The sequence below is a fragment of the Phodopus roborovskii genome, unplaced genomic scaffold (genome assembly GCF_943737965.1).
Source record: "Phodopus roborovskii unplaced genomic scaffold, PHOROB, whole genome shotgun sequence".
Classification (NCBI taxonomy): domain Eukaryota; kingdom Metazoa; phylum Chordata; class Mammalia; order Rodentia; family Cricetidae; genus Phodopus; species Phodopus roborovskii.
The window spans coordinates 634,490-661,619 of NW_026126598.1; the positions used below are offsets into that span (position 1 = coordinate 634,490).

At 41.7% G+C, this 27,130-nt stretch overlaps 1 protein-coding gene across 4 annotated transcripts in view; it reads right to left on the reverse strand.

Annotated features, from left to right (window-relative positions):
- The window catches only part of Sbno1 (strawberry notch homolog 1), a 49,728-nt gene extending 22,810 nt beyond the window's left edge, over positions 1-26,918 (reverse strand). The window contains exons 1-15 of one of the 4 annotated variants that reach the window (XM_051205035.1): positions 26,899-26,918; positions 15,522-15,650; positions 14,649-14,753; positions 12,666-12,978; positions 11,048-11,148; positions 9,749-9,845; positions 9,202-9,362; positions 7,420-7,553; positions 7,187-7,277; positions 4,871-5,032; positions 3,648-3,783; positions 3,466-3,571; positions 3,215-3,368; positions 2,303-2,485; positions 1,880-1,977 (exon numbers count right to left, since the gene is read on the reverse strand). In XM_051205035.1, coding sequence (XP_051060992.1) covers positions 1,880-1,977; positions 2,303-2,485; positions 3,215-3,368; positions 3,466-3,571; positions 3,648-3,783; positions 4,871-5,032; positions 7,187-7,277; positions 7,420-7,553; positions 9,202-9,362; positions 9,749-9,845; positions 11,048-11,148; positions 12,666-12,978; positions 14,649-14,753; positions 15,522-15,650 — 1,970 coding nt within the window. In that variant the 5' untranslated portion in view covers positions 26,899-26,918. Of the gene's footprint in view, positions 1-1,879; positions 1,978-2,302; positions 2,486-3,214; positions 3,369-3,465; positions 3,572-3,647; positions 3,784-4,870; positions 5,033-7,186; positions 7,278-7,419; positions 7,554-9,201; positions 9,363-9,748; positions 9,846-11,047; positions 11,149-12,665; positions 12,979-14,648; positions 14,754-15,521; positions 15,651-26,510; positions 26,681-26,898 lie in introns of those variants that run through there. The other 3 variants (XM_051205037.1, XM_051205038.1, XM_051205034.1) reach the window with 3 other exon arrangements.
- Positions 26,919-27,130: the final 212 nt, after the last annotated feature.

Here is a 27,130-nt window from a genome sequence, read left to right on the forward strand (position 1 = left end):
TTGCTCAGACTAGACTCAGGGAAGGTGCCTTGATCCTGCCTCAAGGTGGTGATGTGACAAACTCTGTTGACCCCATGAGAGGCCTTGCCCTCTTTTTGGGGCAGATGGGGGGGAGGGAGAGGAGGTGAGATTGTGGGAGAGGGTGAACTGTGATTGATATTTAAAAAATAATAATAATAATAATAAAAATGTGGGCCAAAAAAAAGAAACAAAGAAAAAATAAAAATATTTCTAGCTGTGGTGGCACATACTTTAAATCCCAGCATTAGTAGGCAGAGCCTGGAGGATCTCTGTGAGTTTGAGGCCAGCCCAATTGTACTACAAGATGGTTCCAGGACACCCAGAGCTACACAGAGAAACCCTATTTTGAAAAACCAAAACAGAAATATTTGCAACTCAGCTCAGTTAATTTTAAGAGAAACCTGTCCAATAGCATTAAGCAAGACACCACCCATCTTTTATACTTTCTAGTTTACATTAAAAAGTAGGGCAGGGACTGGGGAAATGACTTATTGGGTAAGGGCTTACTCAGCAACAAGCATGAAGACCTGAGTTCAAATCCCTAGTAAACACATTAAAAGCTTAGCATGGCTGCACATGCCTGTAACTCAAGCATTGCATGATTGAAACAAGCAGATCCTGAGAGCTCACTAGCTAGTTAGTCCAGCTGAAATGGCAGAGCTTCAGTTCAGAGACCCCCCCCCCCTCAGGAAAGACAGAGAAAACAATAGAAGACACAAAAGAAACTACCTACAAGTCTGTACACAGGAGCAAGCACTGAACACTCATCTGTATGAACCACAGACAGGTTTATGTGCCTTTGAAACCTTGTGTGTTTCACATTAACAGCATAAAATGTACCTACATAGTCATTGCAATTGCTTAGTAGCTTTACATGTGACAAGTGGCACTTTCTCAATGATTCACAAAGAAAAATACTTCAAATTTTGCTCTTATGAGTTATTTTCAATGACAGGAATCTTTCAAAGCACTGGGATGTTTGTCCCTAAAGGGGAGCAGATGCACAGTCTCAAAGCTATTGTGTTGGCTTATTATTTTCAGTTAACACTTTCTAAGATTTAAGGAAAATACATTTTTAAATTTATTTTATGTGTATGGCTTGTTTGTCCCTATGTATGTCTATGAACCATGTGTATGCCAGGTGCCCTCAAAGGTCAAGAGGGCATCAGATCCCCTGAACTGGAACTGCAGGGAACCATGTGGGAGGTAGGCCCACTGTAAGAACAGCTAGTTGAGTGCTCTTAAACTCTGAGCCATCGACACCCACCCCTCAACAACTTTTAATATTGTTAAAACTTTCTGAAGCTCCAATTCCAATTTCCACTTTTTGTTTTGCAAAACTGATTTTAAACTTATGCATGTGTCTGTACATGGATATGGTGCCCTCAGAGACAGAGACAAGAGGGTATGAGATCACTTAGAGTTGAACCTAAACATAGGTATGGGAAATCTGGCCTTCTATGAGAGCAATATGGGTTTAAGCACCCAGACATCTTTCCAGTCCACAGTTTCAAATGCTTAGAGCAGATCCTCTTCTACTGTAGCAAACTAATAAATGCCACTCAAAATAAGTAGTGGTCACGCCAAACACAGTCCACTGAACCTGAAATTAAGCCATCTTAAAGATGCACAGAACCAAATTCAGATGTGTTAGTTCACATACTCTTAAGGCTGCCAAATGCTCAGCATTTTCAGGGTTATGAACTATCTACACATTATTTTCCACAAGATTTGCTATAAAGAAGGAAAGCACAGAATTGTAAAAACTTAGATGAAGGCAAATTTTAAAGATCACACCGGTTTAAAAAGAAAAATGACGTTTCATCTAAATATTCAAGAAGAAATTTTAAAAAATTACTTGGCAGTCGAAACAAAATCATTTAGTTCTCCTCCACCCTCTTCCAAGGCCTCCAAAGTTCTTGCTTCTCCTGTAGACTGCAGACCAATTACCACACACTGAAAAACACAAAATATACAATTATAAATAACATGCTGTGGCTTCTCACAGCATATGCCTTCTCAAAGCATATGTCTAGTGAAAAGAAAGTTTAAGCCAGGTGGTGGTGGTACATTCCTTTAATCCCAGCACTCGGGAGGCAGAGGCAGGCAGATCTCTGTACATTAGAAACCAGCTTGATTTACAGAGAGTTCCAGGACAGCCAGAGCCACACAGTGGGACAAAAACAAAACAAACAAACAAGACTATTCCCCAAGTAGCAGGCCTCATTAGACAAAGTCTAGTTAGCTGAAAACAGACTGCACTCGACGTTTTCCAACTTACCTTCCCATTCTTGATTTCCTCCCGGGCCAGCTGTACTACCCTTTTCACTTTGGATGCTATGCACAGGTACTTAAAAAACCTCTGATGAGCAGACCAGAACTGACCCCACATAGATTTCTTCATTCTTTGCTCAGCATCAATCAAATCTGCAGCTTGCTGAAATCGCTCTCTAGCAATGACCCACTGGAAATACATAGGCAACACATTACATATACATTTGAAATCCATTGCTAAAAAAAGTAGCCCCTTTAGCCAGGTGGTGGTGGTGCACACCTTTAATCCCAGCACTTGGTAGGCAGAGACAAGTGGATCTCTGTGAGTTTGAGGCCAGCCTGATCTACAGAGCTAGTTCCAGGACAGGCTCCAAAGCTACCGAGAAGCCCTGTCTGGAAAAACAAGAAAAAGTAACACCTTTAGTCAGGTATGCCTTTAATCCTAGCACTCGGGCTGGAGACAAGTACATAGATCTCTGTAAGTTCAAAGATAGCCTGGTGGAAACATAACTGGGAGTTCCAGGACAGCCACAATGACACAGTGAGAACCTGTCTCCACAAAAATTAAAAGTGACTCCTTCAACCAAAATAATCTGCAGTCACTTGGAAATCTCCGGACAATTTCTAGAATGCTCATACATAAATATCTCAAAATGTATACTATCTAAAGCTGTCATTTTAGGACATGGTTACTATGCAATTGTGAATTTGATTTAACTAAAACAAATGGCTGTCTTTTATGAATTACCATAAAAAATAAAAATATAAAAATAAGGATGTTGGCCAAAAAAGCAACTTTGACCAATATCTGCTGTTTTACAGCCCAAACACATTCTTCTATGTTGAAAATGTTTCAACTGACAAGACTCATTAAAAAAATTATCAGGCACATTAAAAATATTGACAAAACATTTCTCACCAGCTTGACTGCTTTGTTATACATTTTAACATAGCTCTGAGAAAGAAGAACTTCCTCAATTTTGAAGGTCACTCCAGTAAAGCTCAGCTGTCGTGCAATGTACATTCCTCTAAGCTTCATATCCATAGCAACTATTTCCATGGCACCAACACCTCTGAACAAAATTAAAATACAAAGTAACTATCAATAAACAAAACAGCATTTTCCACACAGTAATGTTTCTGGCAGAACAGTGCCACAAGCCTTATTACCTTCGTTCCACTGCTTGAATAAAATCACTGAATTCTCTGAATGGAGTTCCCTCACCCCATATTCCAAGACGGTTCATATAGGCCATGTTACGTGGTTCAGAAGCACCTGAAAAACCCCAAATGTATTACAGATGCAAACGCAATGTGCACACATCTCTCTGATCAATCAAGTGCATACTCACCAGTGGCACTGGCATAAACAACTCTGGCTTTTGGCAATTTGTTCTGAAGCTCTAAAACGGCCAAGCCTGTCTTGGTTGGCTTTGAGGAACCAACAGGACATAGATTTTTTGCTTTGTGACATTCATCAAACACTATCTGTAAAGAGGAGCTAAGGTACATATCAAAAGCAGAAACTGTTTATTCAAAAAAAAAAAAAAAAAATACCTAGAGCTTACAGTTATTTTCTGTAAGATTCTACGCATACTCCTCTGTGCCTCGTCTCCATTCCTTTCCCTTGTTGCGTAGCTTCTTAACAGCTCTAGAAACTCACAGCTAGGGCCAAACAACAGAAATTTTAACTACAAAAGATGAGTTTTATCCAGCAAATTTAAAGGGCCATTCAGGCTGTGCTGAACATTTATCAGACTATTTACAGTATCAGAGCCTGTTTTCAGATCTCGGCAGCCTCCTCCTCCAAATTCCATGATGCAGTATTGCCATTGGAGTTCTCCAGCTCCAGTCAGTGGGACCTGGCTCACAGCAATTTATTTCTTGTAAGAAAGCAAGAAGGAATTCACTGAGGCAAAAACTATCCACTACAGTTATAATTTCAGTAAACTAGAATAACTGGCAACTAACTTAGAATACTATTCCAGAACTTGGGGTACCTCATCAGGACAGCAGAAATTATGCTACAAGGAAATAAGTGAGCACGGCTTCCTGACTCTCAAACAATCCATGGAACAGGCAGTGGGGAACAGGATGTGGCACTCCCCACATCTGACACATACAAAAGAACTGACTTCACAGGCTCTGAGGACTCACCCTAAAATATTCACTTAGTCAAACATTTCCCAAAGATCTACACATAATTTTCTTAATAGCAGGTTTCTTGTTTGTTTGTTTTTCAAGACAGGGTTTCTTTGTGTATCCCTGGCTGTCCCTGAACTAGGAGATCTGCCTGCCTGAGGATTCTGCTATCACTGCCCAACCTGCACATAAGTTTTATGCCATTAAAAATCAACACGATTGGGCTAGAGAGATGGCTCAGAGGCTGAAAGCACTGACTACTATTCCAGAGGTCCTGAATTCAATTCCCAGCAACTACATGATCACAACCATCTGTAATGAGATCTGGTTCCCTTTTCTGGCCTGTAGGCATACATGCAAGCAGGCAGAACTCTGTATACATAATAAACAAATCTTTAAAAACAAAAAAAACCCAATCTCTATTAAAGGATACCACTCCGTCGAAGTCATCACCACACCAATGCAGAAGCTGTTTTAACCTGGTCTTGTATTTACCACCAGACTGGCTTTCACCAATAAGAGAAGAATAGGTAGCAAAAATAACACCCTTTTTCACACTCCCATTGTGTTTGGAAGAAATTTTTCCATATTTAAACTAAAAAAAAAAAAAAAAAAAAAAAAAAAAAAAAAGGAAAATTAGTACATCCTCTTCTCAAAAGTACCTACCTCAAAGTTATGAGTCAACTTAGTAGGTTCATGACAGACTCCAGAAAATCTAAACAGATAAAACTTACAATACATAAATGGTACAAACACCACAAAGAGTGTCAAATCAGCTTCCCGGTGGAAAGCGCAGCATTGTCTACTGTGTGCACTCATCATATATGCACAAAGCACTATGACTGAGTCGAGGAATAGAGGACACCAGCAGGGCAAACGTTAACAAATAAACTGGGGATGTGATTCTGTGGTCCAGCCCTTGGCCTAGCATGCCTAACACCTGGGGCTCTATCTGCAGCACCCCAAACACAGAATTCCGAGTAATGTGCCTCTTGGTTACACTGCTCAGAAATAAACCTTTTCTAGATGTCAGTGCTTGTGCTTTAGTTTTACGCTGCAATCATTCAAAACAAAGCAGCAGATTTACTCAATTAAAAACAACCTAACCAGAAAAGCCACTGACCTACCAAAGGAAAGGCAGTGAGAACCAAGGTCCTAACAATGGGACAGATAAAAACATGAAAAGCAGAAATATAGCCATTGATTATGAAGACTAATCGATGTCAGTATGTAGGCATTTTTACTGGTCTGCCTTTGGGGTTCTGACAGGATACATCCTCAGCTGCTGCCACTAAGAGCACCATCTGTGCTGTGCCTATTCACTGTATTCCCTTTCAAAGTGCCCTGCCCATCTCCTATCCCTCCCTCCCCCTTTCTCTCCCTCTCTCTGTCCTTTTCTCTGTCTCCCACTGCTCCTGTCCCTGAAGGCTGGTCTCCCCCCTTTCCCATTTTTATAGTCCCTTTCCCTTAATTAAAAAACAAAATATAACAACAACAACCCTCCATTTGAACACTGTGTCATGGCACAACTTTGTACTGAGATATCCACCCCACCCCCACCTGTTGTTAGGGTGTGGGGACAGATGCTTACATGACCAGTGGGGGCTAGGTCTGGAGTCCCGGACCCCCAGCTCGCTCTCTTACTTCCTGCTCAGAGACAGAGAGCATGGGGAGGCATCCTTGGAGTGGGAACCTCCACTCCAAGTGGCGGTCATTTGTTTCTGGTGTAAGTGATTTCTCCCTGAATAAACATCCAGCAGCCTATATTGTGCCCTGGAATCTTATTGCCCATGCAATACCACTTTTTAAAAACATTTATTTTTTGGAGACAAGGTTTCTCTGTGGCTTTGGAGCCTGTCCTGGAACTAGCTCTTGTAGACCAGGCTGGTCTTGAACTCAGAGATGCCTGCCTGCCTCTGCCTCCTGAGTGCTGGGATTAAAGGCATATGCAACCACCACCTGGCTAAAAGTTTTTTTTTGTTTGTTTGTTTTTTTTTTTTAATTTATAAAATTAGATCCTTCTAGGATTCTTCAAAACCAACAAAGTGCACATAGTACATATTAAGATTTGTGCCAGGAGGCGAGACTTGGTGGCACCTGCCTTTAAACGAAGCACTCAGAAGGCAGAGTTAGGCAGATCTCTGAGTATGAGGCTAGCCTGGTCCATAGAGCAAGTTCCAGAACAGCCAGGGATACATAATGAGGCCCTGTCTCAAAAAACAAAAACACGGTTTGTGCCAGGCATGGCACCTTACATGCTTAAACTCAGCACTAGGGAGATCCTGAGACAGGAGGATTGCTGTGAGTTATACTTCAGCATGGGCTATATAGGGTAAGACCCTCTCTTAAAACAATAAATGTACTAGGTAATCATTTAAATTCTACTCATATTAAAATGTGTTTTAGATACAGATACCCACTTTCTTGTTTCCATACCAACACAAGTAAGTCCTTCAATTCTGCTAAAGAAATACCGACAACATGTAAACCATAACAGTTCTCACTAGCCTCCATATGGGACAGGTATACAAAGCTCTCTAGAAACTAAGACAAATAAAAGAAAATAAACTCCATTACACCAGGGACCATGCTCACTTTGTCTGCTACAGCCCAGGATGTGTGTTGTGTGGAATAGCTCATTTGGTCCTTGTAACAAACCCACAAAAAAAAAAAAAAAAAACAATTGTCCCATTCTCATAGATGAATAAGTATGTACCGATAACCCCATTGAACAGGGAGGCCTCCCTACCTTATTTAATGAATGGACCAAAATGTTCTTTGCTCCAATATCCTTTAAATCTCTTTCAGCATCATATTTTAAGTCATTTGATACACTAAACCTGTCCAAAAAAAAAAAAAAAAAAAGGTAAACTAAATTAAACTTGAATTGTATTTTTTCACAGAACTAAGGAATACAGTCAGGTCTTTAAAAAAAAAAAAAAAAAAATAGGAGCTTCAGTCAGCCAACCCATTGGAACTTACCACAATGCTCTTTTTCTGCTCAACAAATAGTTTTCATATATGATCCCTGCTATTGTCCGGCCTTTACCCACACCAGCACCATCACCTATTAAGAAGCCAGCACGGTCTCCATTAGGGAGGAATGTTTCATGTTGCTATAAAGGGAAAAGAACTGGTGTCATTTTTTTCATCAAGGCAACTGATAAATTACCCATGATTCAGTAATTAAGCTCCTAACCAATTAAAACAATCACAGAAATGTGACACTACCCTTTATGCACTTTGACATAAGAGTGACCCCTAGTATAGACATTCTCTCTCTATAGGTACTATACTTTTTTCTTCTACCCTGCCATGCACTAAGCAGCAAAGACAGGATATTAATGAGGTAGTTTCCCTACACCTTTGAACACCTGCCTAACAATATGTCAACTTTCACATGATACTTAACCATGGGGACAGTTGGCCATTCCCAGCATTGTTTATCCTACAGAAATGGAGCTAAAACAAAATCTCTTCAAGCATAACTGAAGTGAATCCCACACATAGTGTAATTAGCAATAGTACAGTATACTAGCCCTATTGGCACTCAAATCTTTTCAACAGGGGAAAAAAAAATATGGGGAAACACATTCTTACATATGCCTCAGATTCCTAAAAGTAGAAGATGATGGGAGATGTCATTCTGTATATATGTTTCTCATATTGGTTAATGAATAAAGCACTGTTGGCCAACAGGAAAGAAAGAGAGGGACTAGGAGACAAGGAGGAAAGAGGAAGTAGTAAGGAGGAGTCAAGATGGAAGGCAGAGAGAGTAGAACGCCTCTCTCTCCAGTAAGATAAGACCACGTGGAGATTAATAGAAATGGGTTAATACTTAAGACAGAGCTAGCCGATAAGAAACTAGTACCTGGCCAACAGCATTATATCAAAAACAGAGTCTCAGTGTGTTATTTGGGGTGGCACGGCGGTAGGACAAGACCGGCGGCGGGTGGAAAAACCTTACTCCTTACAGTATAACTCTTGGATAAAAGATAAAATGCAGTCTTCCTTATTAACAATATTCCCACATAAAATTTTAGGCCACAACTTGTCATTTCTACTAGAAGGCATTCTCAAGATTCCTGCCATACCTTCTCTTTTCCTAATATATAATCTATTTTTTCTTTTCTCTTTTTGAGACAGTTTCTCTGTATGTTTCTGGCTGTTGTGGAACTCACTCTGCAAACCAGGTTTGCTATGAACTGCCTGCTTCTGGCTTCCAAGTGCTGAGATTAAAGGTGTGTGCCACCACTGTCTGGTTAATATATACTTTTTTTTAAGAATCCTGTTTAAAACAAGTTTTTCTGGCAGGAAAAATTACCTTTGTTTTAAAATTGTATTACATGGGGTTTGGAAAGATGACTCAATGATTAAGGGCACTTACTGTTCTTCCAGAGTACCTAAAATTTGATTCCCAGCACCCAGATCAAGTGACACACAACTATCTGTTAACTCTAGCTTGGGGGTGGAAAGGATCCAACTTCTTCTTCTGGCCTCTGTCATTACCTGACACATGTAGAATACACTCATAAGACACACACATCCATACATTTAAACAAATAATAAAATGAGCCAGGTATTGTGGTCCCAACACTCAAGAGGCCAAAGCAGGTGGATCTCTTTGAATCTGAGGCCAGCATGGTCTAAACAGAGTTCCAGGATAGCCGGAGATACTTACAAAAACTTTGTATGTAAATATATTTGAACAAAAAGCTATACTTTATACGCCAAAATAAACCATCAAACTTAACTAAGAATTACCTGGGCTGCGTAGGTAACTGCCTCGAGCTGCAATGCTGAGAGCCAGCCATTATCAATGGTCTCTTCAGAGATGGATGTTTTGTACCAAACATCAGGAGGAGTGACACTGGACAAAGAGCTAGTCTCCACTACTGCATCAGGGTGACGCAGGCCAATTTTCACTAAACAAAAATTTTAGAATGTTTTAAGTTATCCTAGTAACATTTCAGATCTTATTACAAGATAGTACAAAATTTGTATTACGACAGAGACAATAGTAACCACTTACTTTGAGCTTATAAAGTTACTAACTGTAATATTTGAGTAAAATGACCCAATCACACAGTTTTGAAACTCATGATGAAATATTACCTAGTTTAAAGCAGACCTCACACAGGGAGCAGAGGCAGGCAGGTCTGGTCAACCCCTACACACCCAAACTTAGCTGGGTAAGTTTGTACACCTCTAGCCCTACCTAACCATATGGGATAAGGCATGGTTTAAGAGACAATTAAGTTCAAGAGGGACCCAAGCCTTTCTTTCATTTTGACGAAACCTAAAGACATACATTTTATCGGCATGTACTCTGCATAGGTCTCTGCATGTCCCATTTCTTCCTCATCTTCCTCCTCTGGTTCATCTTCCTCTTTCACAACAGGAACCTTCTGTAACACAAAAATGCTATCAATCTTAAGTCTAGAGACAAAGGGCCAGAATCTATGGGACCTTTTTCCATTTTATCGCCTGCCTATCTAAATGAGAACAGCATTAACAGCAAATGAGCCAACATAGGGTTCTACTCCCTCCAGCTACAATCTGGAACTACTCTGCCCATCAATGCTCATCTTCTCTCAACTTCAGCCTCTCTCTTCAATAAAGGACTTGAAAGAACAAGTGTGGAGAAAAAAAGTGGAACACCTAAATGCACAAGCTTTCAAACTAAGATTTTAGAGAATCAAACATTCTGATAAATTTTTCCCCATTTTAAATATTCCTCAAATCATCCTATCTGCCTGCCTTTCTTTCTTCCTGTCTATCCACCTGAAACCACTAGCAAGCCCTTCTCCCTCTAATGTGTATTTATAACTCAATCCCTCCATAGGACTTCTTCTATTGCCAGGTCTTCTGCACGCCCTGGCTCACTGAGCAGTAAGCAGAGCCACCAGCTCCTCAGTGCCTATTAGTGTTCAAGAGTCTCATGGTCTACCGACTGAGCTAGCCAAACCTTAGTATTTATGCTTCCTTCTGAATCCCTGGTCAAAGTCCAACACAACCCTTTCCCATAAAGCCTACAGAATCACAGAGCCTTTGGTGTACCTTTTTTCCCCCTTGATTTTAAAGGTGCATGCATGCCACCACACCTGATCCACATTGCACCTTTTGTTGTCCCTTATACAAACCCTTATGTCCAGATGGTGCCAAGTAATGTTTACTGAAAGAGAACTCATGGAGGGAAGTCCTTTCATACTGGTACTGCACAGACACACTGCCATCCAGAAACATTATCTCAAGAACCTGACCTAATATGCACATAGCACTTCCAGAGATGGGAAAATATTATTTTAACAACTCATCCAGATCACTGCATGATCGCACAGCTCCTAACTGGCCATTTATTTCGGTTCTACCAAGTTATCAAAGGTTTACAGCTAACCATGCTGTCATTTTTCCTGACTAGGTAGATGAATAAAAAAAGGTCAGTCCTGCATGCGATACCACTGCCCATGAAAGATGCAAGTGCAGCCCTACTTTTTGTAATTAATTAGCCTTCTTCCAATCAGCAAGCTTTCTAAGACGTTTTTAAAAGTAATTTTAGCCAAGTAACTTCTATATTACATAGATATCAATATAACTATTTAAAACTCACCATGGTAGGAGAAAAACTCCTCATTTTCATGTCATTTATCCATATCCTTGCTACTTCTTTATTAGAAGATTCTTTTTTTACTGCACCATTACTGACATCAGCTGCAAAAAAGACAAGTGAATTAAACTTTACAAGTCTCAATTTCTTTTCCTCTATTTTAAAAATTCAGCAGTTTATTCATTTCAAAAAGCAAACACTATCTGTTGGGCAATGGAAGCGTATGCTTTTAATCCCAACACTCAAAGGCAGATGGATCTCTGTGAGTTCTAGGCCTACCAGGGCTGTTACACAGAGAAATACTGTCTTTTAAAAAAACACAAACACAAAAACAAAAAACCAAACCCACAAAAAACAAAAAGCTAGGAAGTTGGGTATGGTGGTGACAGGAGGGTCCCTGGGACTCACTGGCTAGCCAGACTAGCTTAGCCTGTCTGATGAGTTCTATAACAGGACGATGGGAAACACCAACCTCCCAAGGGAGAGAGGTGCTGGTGGACAGGGCAGACACAGGCACAATGAGAGGATTACACCCGCCCTACCATCCATGTACCTTTCACTTCTCATAGGCCCTAGCCCTTCTCAGAAATACAACATCTTCACAATTTATCTTTCTGCAGTATAACATGGGCTCCTGGACAAGTTTTTTTCCCCAGGAACACCTCAAAGTACAGAAGGGAACAGGCACAATACACTAACCAGGCACTTTTTTTTTTTTTTTTTAAGATTTAGTTATTTATTATGTATACAGCTTTCTGCCTGCATGAATATGCCTGCAGGTCAGAAGAGGGCACCAGATCTCAGTATGTATGGTTGGGAGCCACCACATGGTTGCTGGGAACTCAGAACCTTTGAAAGAGCAGCAAGGGATCTTAAACTCTGAACCATCTCACCAGCCCAACCAGACACTGAATGAGCAAAAGATGTTTCAAACTCTAAACCCCACATTCTTAAACTAGGTGGTGGTAGTGGTGAGCACAATTAATCCCAGCACTTGGGAGGCAGACAGCCTGATCTACAGAACAAGTTCCAGGACAACCAGGACTACACAGAGAAACCATCTTAGGGGTGGAGTTGGGGACCAAAAACCAAACCAAACCAAATAAAATCAAAAGCAGATCTGGAGAGAGGGCTCAGCAGTTAAGACAGCTTACTGCTCTTGCAAAGGACTAAGGTTCATTTCCCAGCATCCACAAGGCAGCTCACAAGAAGCTAACACCATAGCCAGGTGTTAGTGGTGCATACCTTTAATCCCAGCACTCGGGAGGCAGAGGCAGGTGGATCTCTTAGAGTTTGAGGCCAGCCTGGTCTACAAAGCTAGTTCTAGGACAGGTTCCAAGCAATGCAGAGAAACACTGTCTCGAAAAACCAAAAAAAGAAAAAAGAAACTAACTCCAGCTCCAGTGAAATCTGATACCCTCTTCTGGCCTCCATGAGTACTTCATGTGTAAGGTATACATACATACATACACTCAAGATACACTCAGAAAAAATATTAAACAAAACACTCAAAATCACATGTGAAACACACACCAAAAACAAAAACAAACAAACAAACAAAAAAAAACAAAGGAGCTTGTGAAAGACAGGAAGTTCAAGCAGCTGTAAACAAACAACTTACTAGCTGCAGTTGCAACTGGCTGAGCAATGTTAGCAGGTGGCTTCAGTTTCATGAGTTCATTTAGACTACTATTTTTCAGTAAATCCTTCAATTGAACCTGGTCTTTTGAAGGAGCAGGGGGCATGGGATTTCGTACTGCTGGTGCTGAGACTGAAGGGCGTGTGTTTGCCGTGGTCTGGATAAACTTTGTTAAAGTGATGGTTTGCCTATTGGTCGTTGCAGGTGGTGTTTTAGTCATTACAATTGTAGATCCCAAGGTCGGAAGTTGGTTTATTTGATTCAGCACAAATGTTGTAGTAGATGGAGGCTGCTGCTAGAAAAGAAAAGAACACTTCACACACTCAATTTGACTTTGACAGTCTGTATCCGTAAACCCAATAAGCCACTTAGAAATCTAAAAAAAACTAGATGCTGGATAGAGAGAAGGCTCAAAAGGGAAAGATGCACAGAACGCATGTCCAGTCAGTCACCCACATCTGTAACCAAACTCCAACAGTGACATGGGAGGTAGAGAGAAACCCTGTTGCCAACAAGGTGAAAAGTGAGAACTATTCTCTGACCACATGCCTGCTGGGGCATGTATGAGCTGAGAGTCAACATATACACAATTGAAATTTTATTCTATTCTTGCTTAAGTAATAGAACTGTATTACTAATTTTTTTGGGGGGGAGTGGAGACACGGTGTTTCTGTAGCTTTGGAGCTTGTCCTGGAACTCACTTTGTATGCCAGGCTGGCTTTGAACTCAGAGATCAGCCTGCCTCTCCCTCCCGGGTGCTGAGATTGAAGGCATGTACCACCACTGCCTGGCTCTTTACTGCTAATTTAATGATTAGCTATAAATTATTAGGTTAAAAACAAGCAGGAAAGGGTGTGGTAGTATTTTGACATTTTATACAAGCATAAAGGATATAAATTAAAATGGAAAGCTGTCCCAAGCTAGCTGTGAATTATAGTAACTCTAATAGGCCTAGCAAGAGCAAATAATTCTAGCCCCAGAAAACTCTAGGTAAATCATAGAAACCACTGAAGACCTAGGTTTTCTTGAGTTCAATTTTCTTCTTTTTTTTAAGGTTTTTATGGTCACCAAGCATGATGACATACATAGTTAATCCCAGCACTTGGAAACTGAGAAGAAAACAGGGAGGAAAAAAAGAAAAAGTGCAGTGGCTCAAGAGCCACACTTAGCAATGAGACACAGAATGTACAGAAGTTGAATTCAGGGCCAACATGGTCTACATAAGACCCTATCTCATTTATATGTTTGTCCTTGTGTTGAGGATCATCCCAGGGTCTGGCACTTGCAAACAAAGTCCTCTACCACTAAGCTACAACTCTAGTCGGTTTCCATAACTCTTCCAATAAAAATCTTCTAGATTGATACGTACCACTTTTAAATTAATACCTTTTAAATTAATACACATTGACAAATTATAACCAGTTCAAACAATATTTTATATTCTCTAAAGTTTGTCGATATTGGCTATATTTGTGATAAGGTCAGAAGAACTCTGTACGTAAAGCACATTTAATCAAATAAAAGTTATAGCAAAAAACTGACAAAGCCAAGGCACCAAACCCTGTAAATGGTGAGATAGCATGTACATTCAATCTTCATTTCACCAATTGTTTTGTTGTTGTTTTTTAATGATTTACAATATACTAGTATCCTCTGGTACATAGGGAAATCAAGGCTAGCCAGGGCTAAAGATATTTATTTAAAATAATGTAATAATTTAAAATAATGTAAAATAATGTGATGGCACATGCCTTTATCCCAGCACTCAAGAAACAAGAGGTAGGCAGGTATCAGTGAGGTCAGCCTGGTCTACAAAGAGTTCCAGGACAACCAAGACTATTTACAGAGAGAAACCCTGTCTTGAAAAACCAATAAACAAACAAACAAATAAATAAAATAGTTTTTTTCTTTTTGCTACCACTCCAAACCATTTTAGAAATAATACCAAATCTAAGTGGCTCTTACCCTCACATTTAACAGTGCAGGAGTAGACATTGTCTCTGGTTCTTGTTTAACAGGAACTACTGCTTCTGTCTCCAAACCTAGTTCTAATGCACTAAGTGGCATCGACTATAGAGAAAATATAAGAGAAAAGATGGACAACAATAAATTCTGTTTCAAGAACAAGAGTTGCGTTTATTAAAAACAAAAACTTCAGAGCTGGATTCTACTTGAGAGGTAGAGCACTTGTCTAATCTGCAGAGTCCTTGGCTCAGACGCCAGTACCATATACACAAAGTCAAGGTTTACAATCAAACATATTTACAATCACTATTCTACTTATAACCAGAATAATATTGGTCAACATAAAATCACCACAAAACTGAACTAATATATCATAAGTTTATTTTTGCAAATGTAAATAGAGAAATCACACGAAAAAAGGTCCCAGTAAAGACCAAAGGCAACTGTAAAGGAAATTAATGCTCTTCCTATACCGTTTATTAAGCAACATGAAAAGCAATGTCTTGGTTTTGATGCAAGTAATATGTCAATAAAAACACTATAGAAAAAAATTCACCACACACGAGGCAGAGGCAAGTGGATCTGTGAGTTCAAAGCCAGTCTCATTTAAAAAGAAAGTTTTAGGACATCCAGGGCTACACAAAGAAACCCTGTTTAGAAAAAACAAGAGTTAACATATATCTAATATCATTTTCTAAAATGTAAAGAGATGAAAATGTACATCAGCAGTAAGTGCCTGCCTAGTAGCAGAAGTTCCAGGGTTCAATCCCCAACACCACAAACAGTAAAAAAAAAAAAAAAAAAACTAGTAATGATAAATGACAGTGGAAATTGCAAATTAAGAAGGAATTCTAGAGGGTTTGGAAAACTTACCTGTTGAACTGAAGGGGCAGTAGGAGTTGCAAGCCCGGCATCTCCACCATCAACATCAAAGAGGTCATTCGGACTAATCCCACTCTCGCTCAAGGCAGCAAGCAGTAAATCTTGACCTGGTTCCACCATCTTTAGAATAAAGTGAAAGATATTAATGCTCTTCTAAACACAAACAACCCTACACTGTCTATCAGAGATGGTCAGTCAGTACTTAGGAAGAACCTGTTAAATGCTAGAAAAAGAGTCTTTGATCCCAGAACCCTCACACTAAAATGAAAGGACAACAGAAGCACAGCATTCAGATCAAGTCTCTTTTACTCCCTAGACTTTGGACTAAAACCAAGTTAAAAGTGAAATTCGTAAAATATGCATGGGAGTCTCCACCTTTAATCCCAGGGCTCAGGAGGCAGCAGAGGCAGACTACTCTCTGTGAGTCTGAGCCCAGCCTGGTCTACACACTGAGTTTCAGAACATCTAGGACTACAAATAAAGTAAATATACACTACAAGATCCAAGGAGGCAAAAGTGAACTGCGCACAGGTTCCTAAGTATATGACAATATTGAGTTCAGAGGAAGAAATCAAGACAAATGTCTTCTAAACAATGCATTCCAATGAACTGGTCACACAACAGGGACCCACATGTGAGGTTATGATCTGTGGCCTTACTCATCTAAGTGATACAGGCCACTACAGGGTTTTCAGATGTAAGACAGCTTGGCACAGTAATTTCTTATGTGGAAAGATACCGACAGCAGTATAAAAGCAAAATGAAGGGAAATGAAGTAAAGCAGATTCAAAGACATTCACTGCAACAAGCACTGAGACTGCAGGCTGGGAGAAGGAAGACAAATGTGTTCCAAAGTGTTTAGCAAAGAGACTATAGGTTTAAAATTAAAATCCAGGCGCTAGAAAGATGGCACTTGACACTCTTCCAGAGGACCTAGATTCAATTACCAATACCCACATCACTGCTTACAACTGTATCTCCAGTTATAGGGATCCAACACCCTCTTCTGGCTTCCCAGAGCAATGCACCAACGTGTTGCACCCACATACATGCAGGAAAAACACCTATACACATATATTAATTAAAAAATTTTAAACACCTTCAATTTAAAATTTTCTACATTACATGTGCATTTTTGTGAGAAGTTTTTCTCAGGAAACAAATTTGTGTTATACAAGCAGCACCTCAGCTATGTGATGCAATGATGCATTTTACATCCCACACCAAGAGGGTTAGTAAAGAAAGCGACAAACCTGCAATTGAATATACAGCAACTATTCAAGAGACAGTAAGCAGGGAAATCCTCAGCCCAACCTATGTCAAATTTATCTGTGCATCATTTGGACAGAAGGATGTTCTAGAGTGTCATGCAGATATCCTTACTGAAATCGAAGCTAAAGCAACAAAGTTTTCTACAAAAACTTTCAGGGATAGGAAAGGAAGTCTGAGGCAGAAGCCCATCTTGAGCAATAAAGAGGAAAGGCTAAGACCACGGGTAATCCCCCAATCTGCCAGAGTCAGGCTTCTCACATACCATAGCATCTAAACTCACAGCAACCTGCCCAGCATGTGATGTAACTTCAAAGTTAGAACTCAAGTTTACATTACCCCTGTTTACACAGACAAAGTGACCCAAGATTGGATAGAGTTCAAGACACTGCAAACTCTCAAAGCTATGGTGCTCACTCTATCCAGCTAGGAGACAAAAACTGACACCAAGTTTTAATGCTCTGCCTTGGGATGAATGCTAAGCACTTGAACTAAAATGAAAAGAAGAAAGGAAGCTGAAGTAAAAAGAAATATGAGTTGAAGTCCAGGTCAGAATAGGCTGCACAGCTAGACCCTAGCTCAAAATAAGAGGGAACTAGAGCTGGAGAGATGGCTCAGAGGTTAAGATATTTGTTGCTTTGGCAGAGGACCAGGGCTTGGTTCTCAGCACCCACATGATGCTAGAATAAAAGGAGTGCACCACCACACCTGGCCTCACTGAGCTTTTTCACTGTTTTCTCAACAATAAACATTAAAAGTACAAAAATGTGAAAGGGAAGAATTTTTTGATATTCATACAAGGAAAGGTTCCCAGAGCTACATGGCATCAGGTCAGAGCTCATCTCAACCTGTACTTTGGAGATCACAGTGTTTTAGCCATTCCAAAGGCTGTGCATCAAAAAACCTACACATGTAACTTTTTTGTTTGTTTTTCAAGACAGGGTTTCCTGGTATTGCTTTGGAGGCAGCCCTGAAATGCCCTCTGCAGACCAGGATGGCCCCGAAATCACAGAAACCCGACTGCCTCTGCCTCCTGATTGCTGGGACTAAAGGCTTGTAACTTTTTTTTAACTTGTCTAAAATTAAGTAGACTTTAGGATGAAGTTCAGAGGTGATATTTAGTATTCATAAATTAAATAAGGCCTGAAACTCCATTAAGTAGGCAGAGAGGCAGGTAGCTCTCTGAGTTCGAGGCCTGCCTGGTCTACAGAGTTCAAGGACAATCATAACTACAAAGACGAACTCTTGTCTGTCTCCCCCCCCCCAAAAAAAAATCTAAAAATTCTGGCCCAGCACTGAAAAAAAAATAACAAAATAGAAAGGAAAATAGTGTGAAACCCTATGACCTCAATAGGAACATAATATGATTTAAATGTTAGATGTATCCTTTCTAGTATGGGGATCTATCTATGGAGCTTTCCAGGCAGTTAGGCACACATTATCTAGTCATTCAGTTCTGCAGGAAGCAGGAGATCAAGACAGAACACTTATCCCATTCTCTAACTGCATTAAGCAACTCTTAGTATTTAATCATATTCTGTATGTAACACTCACAGAACTTCAGTGCTGAATGGAGAAAGCACTCGAAAGTTGCACTGGCCCATCTCCTGGTTTTATAAAAGCAGCTTTTAAAAAAACAAAAACAAAGCTGGGCAGTGGTGGCACACACCTTCAATCCCAGCACTCCCAGGAGGCAGAGGCAGGTGGATCTCTGTGAGTTCAAGGCCAGCCTGGTCTACAGAGCTAGTTCCAGGACAGGCTCCAAAGAAATACAGAGAAACCCTGTCTTGAAACCAAAAGAAATAAATAAATAAATAAAAGCAGCTTTTTTTGGAGGTGGGGGCTGATGGCACAGGACACTGTCATAACAATATAAATCCAAAATGCTGCTGCATGTAGGGAACTATCATTGTGTCTACCAAGGAGCTCATACTTCAGGTGATAGCTGCCACTCAGCATTCTAACAAGCCAACAACTACCACAACCGCAAATAGACATCAAAAAGTTTCATTTTTGCCAAAAACACATCTGAAAGCATTCATGTAGAGTTTGAAGTTAAAGAGCCTGTGTACAAACTATGCACCACTTTGGCAGAGAACCCTGACAAGCACTGTCACCCAAGAGAGCACAAAGGACAGCAACAACTAACACCAACAACGGACCCTTATCAGCAGGCATAACACAGAGGAGATCTAGTGTTCTTCACGGCCCTGAGTAGATACAAGGGACATCATCTGGAAGGCAAGAGATCAGAAAGAACAGAGGTTTAAACACTGGGCTCATCACTCATTAGTGCTCTAATATAGTCAAGTTTAAAAAAAAAAAAAAAAGCAAACATTCAACTCAGTTTCAGGACTACTAACTTCTGGGGGTTTTGTGTTGAATATGTGAGTGAGTATGAGAAAGAGAAGAGGAAGAGAGAGAGCAATAACACCCAGAGTGAATGTTTAGAGCTGCCCTTTCCCTGTTTTGTCGTCTTTTCTTTTGATATAGTCTCCCTATATAGTTTAAGCTGCTCTTAAAGTCAAAATCCTCCTGCATACTGTGATGTGTATGTACTATGTCTTAAAATTTTTTATTAATGAGCAGTGCATGGTGGTACATCCCTTTAATCCCAGCACCCAGAAGGCAGAAACAGGCAGATTTCTGTGAGTTTGAAGGCAATCTGATCTACAAAATGAGTTCCAGGTGAGCCAGGGCTGTTACACAGAGAAATCCTGTCTCAAAAAACAAAACAAAAAAAAAATTTTTTTTTATTATTAATGGCCAGGCATAATGGTAATTGCCATTAATCCTAGCATTTAGCAGGCAGAGGCAGGCTAATCTCTTCCATGCTAGCCAAGCACCTTGTCCCCCCCCAAAAAAAATTTGTGTACACACACACACACACACACACACACACACACACACACACACACACACACACACACACGAAATGGTACAGGACCTGCAGGGGACATTTGTGAAAGTAAAGGAAAACTGTGGAGTCAGCTCTGTTGTTACTTTTCAGTGGAATCAATTATCAGGTTGTCAGGCTTTTACAATTAAGCACTACTAAGTCACCCCCTGGTCTATTATTTTGATAAACCTGAATATACCCCCCTAAAAAAAAATCCCTTTTCTTTTGTATAACTGAAACTTTAATGACAGCAATCCATCTGTCTTAGGGTTTCTACTACTGGGAAGAGTTTCTATTACTGTGACCATGGCAACTCTTATAAAGGAAACATTTAACTGGGGTGGCTTAGTTTCAGAGGTTCAGTCCATTAGCATAGTGACATGGAAGTGTGCAGGCATACATGGTACTGGAGAAGTAGCTGAGATCCTACATATTGCAGGCAACAAAGTCAACTGAAGACACCAGGCAGTATCCTGAGCATAGGGAGCCTCAAAGCATGACCACCCCAGTGACATACTTCCTCTAATAAGGACATACCCACTGTAAAAAAGCCACATCTCCTAATAGTGATACTCCCTAAGGGCTTATGGGGGTCAATAACATTCAAGCTACCACATTCTATAAGGGGCTGGAGAGATTGCTGAGTGGTTAAGATTACTAACTGCTCTTGCAGAGGACCTGGGTTTTGATTCACAGCACCCACACAGTAGCTCACAACCAACTGTAACTCCATGTTCCAGGGAAACTCGGCACCTTCTTCTGGCCGCCTAGGGCACCAAGTATGAATGTGGTATACGTAATACATACATGCAGGCAAATGTCCATACACATAAAATAATAAACTTTAAGTCCTTTTAGCCAAGTGCCTTCAGTCCCAAAACGTGGAAGGCAGAAGCAGGCAGATCTATGTGAGTTCAAGTCCAGCCTGGTTTACAAAGTGAGTTCCAAGACAGCTAGAGAAACCCTACCTTTTTTTGCTTTGTTTTTTGAGACAGGGTTTCTCTGCGTAGCTTTTGGAACCTGTCCTGGAATTTGATCTGTAGACCAACCAGACTGGCCTCAAACTTTAGAGATCCACCTGCCTCTGTCTCCTGAGGGCTGGGATTAAAGGCATACACCAACACCACCTGGTGGAGAAACCCCGTCTTGAAAAACCAAAAGGAAAATAAACAAAAAACTTTTAAAATAGTTCTATAAGACACTAAGGTGTCTTCACATATAGTTTGTGTAGATACTCAGACCTCAAGGCAATTGACAGTCATTTCCAAATGTACATAGATACTATCATTTAGCAAATATTTTTGCCTGAATGAGTATCAAAACAAGCCAGGCATGGTGGCAGAAGTCTTTAGCCCAGGACTCAAGAGGTAGAGGCAGGTAGATCTCTGAATTTGAAGCTAGCCTGGCCTGTAGAATTACAGGACACTGGGGATACACAGAAACACCCTGTCTCAAAAACAACCTGCTATTTTGTTTTGAAATTCTTATTCATAAATGGCATAGAGGCACCCGGTAGCACAAGCCTAGGACCCTAGCTATTCAAGATGCCCAGATAGACAGATGACCTATTCAAAGCACACTGATCAATAAAGTTCAGGCTAGCCTGCACGTTTTAGTAAAATCCTCTTTCAAAATAAACTTTACAAAGAGGTATGTGGGCACTACTCAGTGCTAAAAGAAGCTGGCTAGCATGACAAGTTCCTAAATTCAAATCACAAATAGACAAAGACACAGATACACCCCACTTCCCAAGCAAGCCTGATTCAGGACTCAGCTTCAGTTCTACATCAGAACAGACTGAAGACTGACATTAGGTTAAGAATTTGAGGGGACTGGAAAGATGGCTCAGTGGTTAAGATTACTGGTTGCTCTTCCAAAGGTTCTGAGTTCAATTCCCAACCATCTATAATGAGATCTAGTGCCCTCTTCTGGCCTGCAGGCATACATACAGGCAGACACTGTGTACTTAATAAGTAAATCTTAAAAAGAAGAAAAAGAAAAGAATTTGAAGAAGCCTGCAATCTCAGCACTTACAAAACAGGGATAGAAGGATAAGATTTCCAAGGTAATGTTCAACTATATAAGGAGCTCATGTCTAACCTGAGGCATATATGAAAAACATAAACAGCCAAGCCTCATAGTACACAACTTTAATCCCAGCACTCAAGAGGCAGAGACAGGTCAGACTGGTCAACAAAGTGAGTTTCTAGGACAACCAGGGTTGTTACAGAGAAACCCTGCCTCAAAAAAAAAAAAACAAAATTACATACAAGTATGGACGAATATTCACTTTTAATTAACCTCAGCACTCAAGAGGCAGAGGCAGATAGATCTATTTCTTTCAGTTTAAGGCCAGCCTTAGTCTACATAGTGAGTTCAAGGATATCCAGGGCTATGTAGAGACCATGTCTTTAAAAAAAAAAAAAAAATATGGAGAAGGGAAACAAAAAACTCTTCATCACCAATACCTCAAATTCAATTAGCTGATAACTCTTTTTTTGGTTAAGTTTTTTGAGTCAGAATATCAATCATGTGGCTCAGGGTGACCCTGAATTCCTAATTTTGAATGCACCTCTCCCCCAGGATTACAGTCACACACTCTTGAACTCTTGACACCTTTAATGCTTTTCATGATCAGGTTTTTTTCTTTTCATCCTTAACATAACCAAAGAATATCTTCCTTGTCACAAAGGAGCTAAAGCCTAGAGAGATGAAGAATGTAACAAGGTAATAAGTACACAAGCCTCGAGTCCAATTCTAAACCCAGACGACAAAATCCTAACTTCTCCACAGTCCTGTCATCCCACCCCAATAAGTGACCACCATAACCACAGGTTCCACATTCTGAAGTTCAATTGGGAAGGTATAGTGTGAATCCCAGCACTAAGGCCAGCTGGTCTACACAGAAACTTCGAAGAGAGCCAGGGCTACATAGTAAGACCTTGTCTCAAAAAAAGCTTTAACAGAAGATAAAAATACTGAACATGTAGACTGTTCACTGGTTACTCAATGCCAAATCCTCCTGATACATTGAATACACCTATTAGGCATTGTGAACAACCTGGAGATGAAGAAGGGCCTACCTTACATGCAAATGTGACACTACTACAAATGGGACTTAAGAGCCTACAGACTATTTTCCTGGGTCTTGAACTGATCCCCTATAGATACCAAAAGATTACTGCACTACTAGTGTTTTTTATCTGTGGTTGACAATGTAATAGGGAACTATAAAAGTAGCTTTCAGTATTATGGTCAAACATAGTCAAATATTTCAGTACAGAAAACCATTCCAAAATACACAGGTATCAAGAGCAAACTTTTTATGAGATTTTGTGTTTTATGCACTAGCATTAAGTCACAAACATTTCTTACTATAGGATATAATAAAACCTACTGGCCAGGCAGTGGTGGGGCATGCCTTTAATCTCAGCTTGGAGGGGCAGAGGCAGGCAGATTCCTGTGAGTTCAAGGCCAGCCTGGTCTACAAAGCTAGTTCCAGGAAAGCTAGGACTGTTGCTACACAGGGAAACCTTGTCTCAAAAAAACAAAAATAAAATAAAACCACCTGGGAATAGTTTTCTACTTTTTTAGACCCCAACAAGTAAGTTTATCTGATATATTTTGAGCCACCTTTTACTCTTTTACTTCCTACTCTTCAAGAACCATTAGGTGATTCACACCTTTAATCACAGCACCCAGGAGGCAAGCAGAGGCAGGCAGATCTCTTTTGAGTTCAAGGTCTACAGAGTGAGTCCCAGGACAACAGGAGCTGTTACATAGAAACCCTCTCAAACCACCCCCAACCCATACACAAAACAAAACAAAATACCCTTCTATTCATAAAATGTTCTGTGGATGTCAATCAACCACTGTCCCAAAACTGGACATATTCTAACCTTAGCAAAGTGAACCTGTCAATTGGCATATAAAACCAGCCATTTTTTACTTATTAGTTGTCCATTTAAAAGCAAAAACTCTCAGAAACTGTCTTTACATGAACTTAAAAAAATTATTAGATAGCTAGGCATAGTGGTGAAAACCTTTAAACGAGGCACTCAGGAAGGCATCAACAGACAGCTGTGTTTAAGGCTAATCTGGTCTACACAGTGAGGTCTACACAGCCAGAGCTATGTAGTGAGAACCAGTCTCAAAACAAACAAACAAAAACAAAACAATAACAATAATAATAACTGCATTCATTGGAAGGGGTGCACAGTGCTATGGCTCCCATGTATGGAGGTCAGAGGACAGCTTCTCTCCTCCTACTATGTGAATCCCAGTAATCAAATTCAGGTAGTCAGACTTAATAGCAAGTGTTTCAACCAGCTATGTCATCTCTCTGGCCTTTTCATATGAACTTTAAATATCAGCAACATTTGGGGGTCTACTGTACCTCACGAAAGACTACTTGGTAGGACCAGACCAGTGTATTTCTTGCTTTTTGCAAGTGGCAAGCCTCAACTCAAAAGTTCAATTTAGTAGCCAAGAGGTGGTGGCACACACTTTTAATCCCAGCACTTGTGAGGCAGAGGCAGGGGGATCTCTGTGAGTTTAAGGCCAGCCTGGCCTACAGAGACAGTTCCAAGAGAGCTAGGACTGTCACACTGAGAAACCCTGTCTTGAAAAACAGAAAACAAAAGAAGTTCAACTTAAACACCAAAAACACATCAACATACAGATGAGATCTTTGAAACACAACTTTTTTCTTTTTTCTTTTTTTTTTTTGGGGGGGGGGCATGGTTTAAGACAAGGTTTCTCTGTGTAGCTTTGGCTGACCTGGAACTTGCTCAATCTCAGAGAGCCACCTGCCTCTGCCTCCTGAGTGCTGGAATTAAAGGCACCGCCACTAATGTCTAGCAGAGCACAACTTTTGTGAAGCATATAAGACTGGATATGACACCAGTGCAGGCCAGCGATCCCATCATCAGGGAGGCTGGGACAAGAAAATCTTGAGTTGGAGCCCAGCCTGGCTATGTAGTGAAATTATAAGGAGTCAGTTTCAAAAGGAAAACCCTAAAAAATAAAAAATTTAAGAATCACCAGTCTCAGACTGATGACGGTGGCACTGGACTATAATCCCAACATTCAGAAGACAGAGGCAGGTGATCTCTGTGAGTTCCCAGCCAAACTAGTCTACTGAGTGAGATCCAGGACAGCCAGGTCTACACACAGACACCGTCTCAAAAAGATAAAGCAAAACATGACTGACCCACACCACATTGGCCATTTTAAAATAGTAACTTCAAAGAACTTAAGACATACAAAAGTACTAACACACAACATTCTTCAATGAACCAATAAGTATAGGCTTCCTTTTTCAACATTTATACAGCAACTAAAGTGAAATTGGATTTAAAATTCTGAACAGAGTTGCAGGGAGTGAAGTTAAACTACAAGAAGCTGCCAGATGAAAGAAGTTTTTTCCCCATCAGCTGGAAAAAAACGTATTATATAAAGATGGATTAATGTCCTACTGAAGTCACCAGCGGCAAACGCCGTTTAATCCTAGAAATTCTGTGTAAATAGGTAGTTTGCACAACGATTCTTTTCCCAATGGTTACGAAAATCAACCCTGACTTTGGGGCATTAAGACTGTTAACGGGTAGAACTCTATGTAAATGCTTAATAAGTTGACTGGCTCTAGGACACTTTGGGTTTGACAGTTCACTGGACCCTACCGGATGATTCTTTCCAAGCCGTCTTCTTCCTTTAATTACCAAAGTCTAGAGAATATGAACATTTTACTCAACATACACGGCAAACAATCGACGTTTAAAGGTCAAAGGGGACCCGTTTTTAACCTTCCCTCAACACGTGTTCAGCACAAACTTCCGGGTGCGGCTACAATTGGCTGCGCAATTCAATGGATTAAAACGATGCTTTCTTGGGCTCTCATTTTATCTCCAAGCTTCCCCCCTCGAGCACGTTTCTCAAACAGCGACTCCCCCAAACAAAAGCATCCCACAGTAAACGGAGCAGTCACATAAAAAGAGCTTTCTATATGGGAGCATCCAGTTAGTGGTCCGAAAACATTGACCAAACTGAAGCACAAAGCCGGGACAGAAAGGGGAGGAGCTGGATGCCGGGGTCAGTAAAGCAACAATCACACTGGTTCCGACAAATCCAAGGCTTCGAAGCTGTGGAGCCCATCCCACGCCACTCCCGGGAAAACACCAGCAAACACCGCTTTGAGGAACTTGGGTGCTCACCACATCTAACACTGCTAAGGTGAGCAGATGCCCAACCGCCATCGCCCTCCTCATGGACTGGCTCGGAGTCTAAAGCTGCACTCACTTCAGGGAAAGCTAAACCCTCCACGGCGAGGCGTGAAGGTGTCCCCCCCCACGTGTCCCACGCACCCCACTCGCCAGGAACCGAGGCCCAAGAAGGGTGTCCCGGTGCCTCCCTCCCGATCCCGGAATCGGGAGCAACAGCTCGGAGGAGCCCGAGCAGGGTCTCCGCCTCACTTTCGATGCCCGTCTCGGGTCTGTGAGGAGGGAGAAAGCGAAGCAGGCGATGCCCCGTGGAGCCGGCGTGCGCAGGGCAGGGTTGCCCGGCCTCGGAGCTGCTATCCGGCTCGGGACAGCGGGACTCCCACAGAGCCGGCGCTGCCTGGCGGAGAACGCCGGAACCAACGGGGCGGCCGGCGATTTGAGAGCCGGCAGCGGGCGAGAGAGGCCCAGACAGCCGGGAAGTGGCCGCCTCCCCCCACAACCGGCCCCACACGGACCCCGAGGAGCGCCGGTGGGAGTGGGAGGCTGTTCGGACGGACGAGCGTGGAAGGAGAAAGGGCTGAGGGAAGGACTTACTTTCCCCGGCAGACCCGACGCCAGAACAGCTTCTTCCGGTCGGTGAGGGCGTGAGGAACCGGAGGCAACAGGAGCGGAGGCGGCGGCGGCGGCGGAGGTGGCGGCGGCAGAAGCAGCGTCCGGCTCTGCCTACCTCCCCGCCGCCATCTTGACGCCCCTCCTCCCGACCCCCCGCCCCGCAGGAAGAGGGGGCGGGGCGACGGGTCAGGTGCCGCGCGCACGCAGCGCGCGCCACGCCCCACGTGACTTCCCCACCCCACCCCCACCCCGTCTCTTTTCCGCCCCGCCTCCTTCCTAGGTGAAGGAAGCTGAGGCCCCCCCCATCCTGGCCGCCCCCTCTGCCGTCGCCACCAAAACCGGACTCCGCCAAGTCCCGCTCCCCTGGTACCGTTAATGGGATCCAAGAAAATTCCGGAACCCAAACGGTCCATTACCGCGGCTCCAGGGTGGGAGAAGGGTGAGGGGGCCGGGTTTCCGAGAAGGGGGAGGGGGCAAGCAAAGGCGGCCTAGGACAGTCACGTGTCCGACGCTTCCGCCGCCGCTAGCTGAGACCTCGCGAGAATACCGTTTCCCCACCCGGTCTGCTGCTCCGCGGGCTGTCGGGAAGAAGGTCGCCTTCT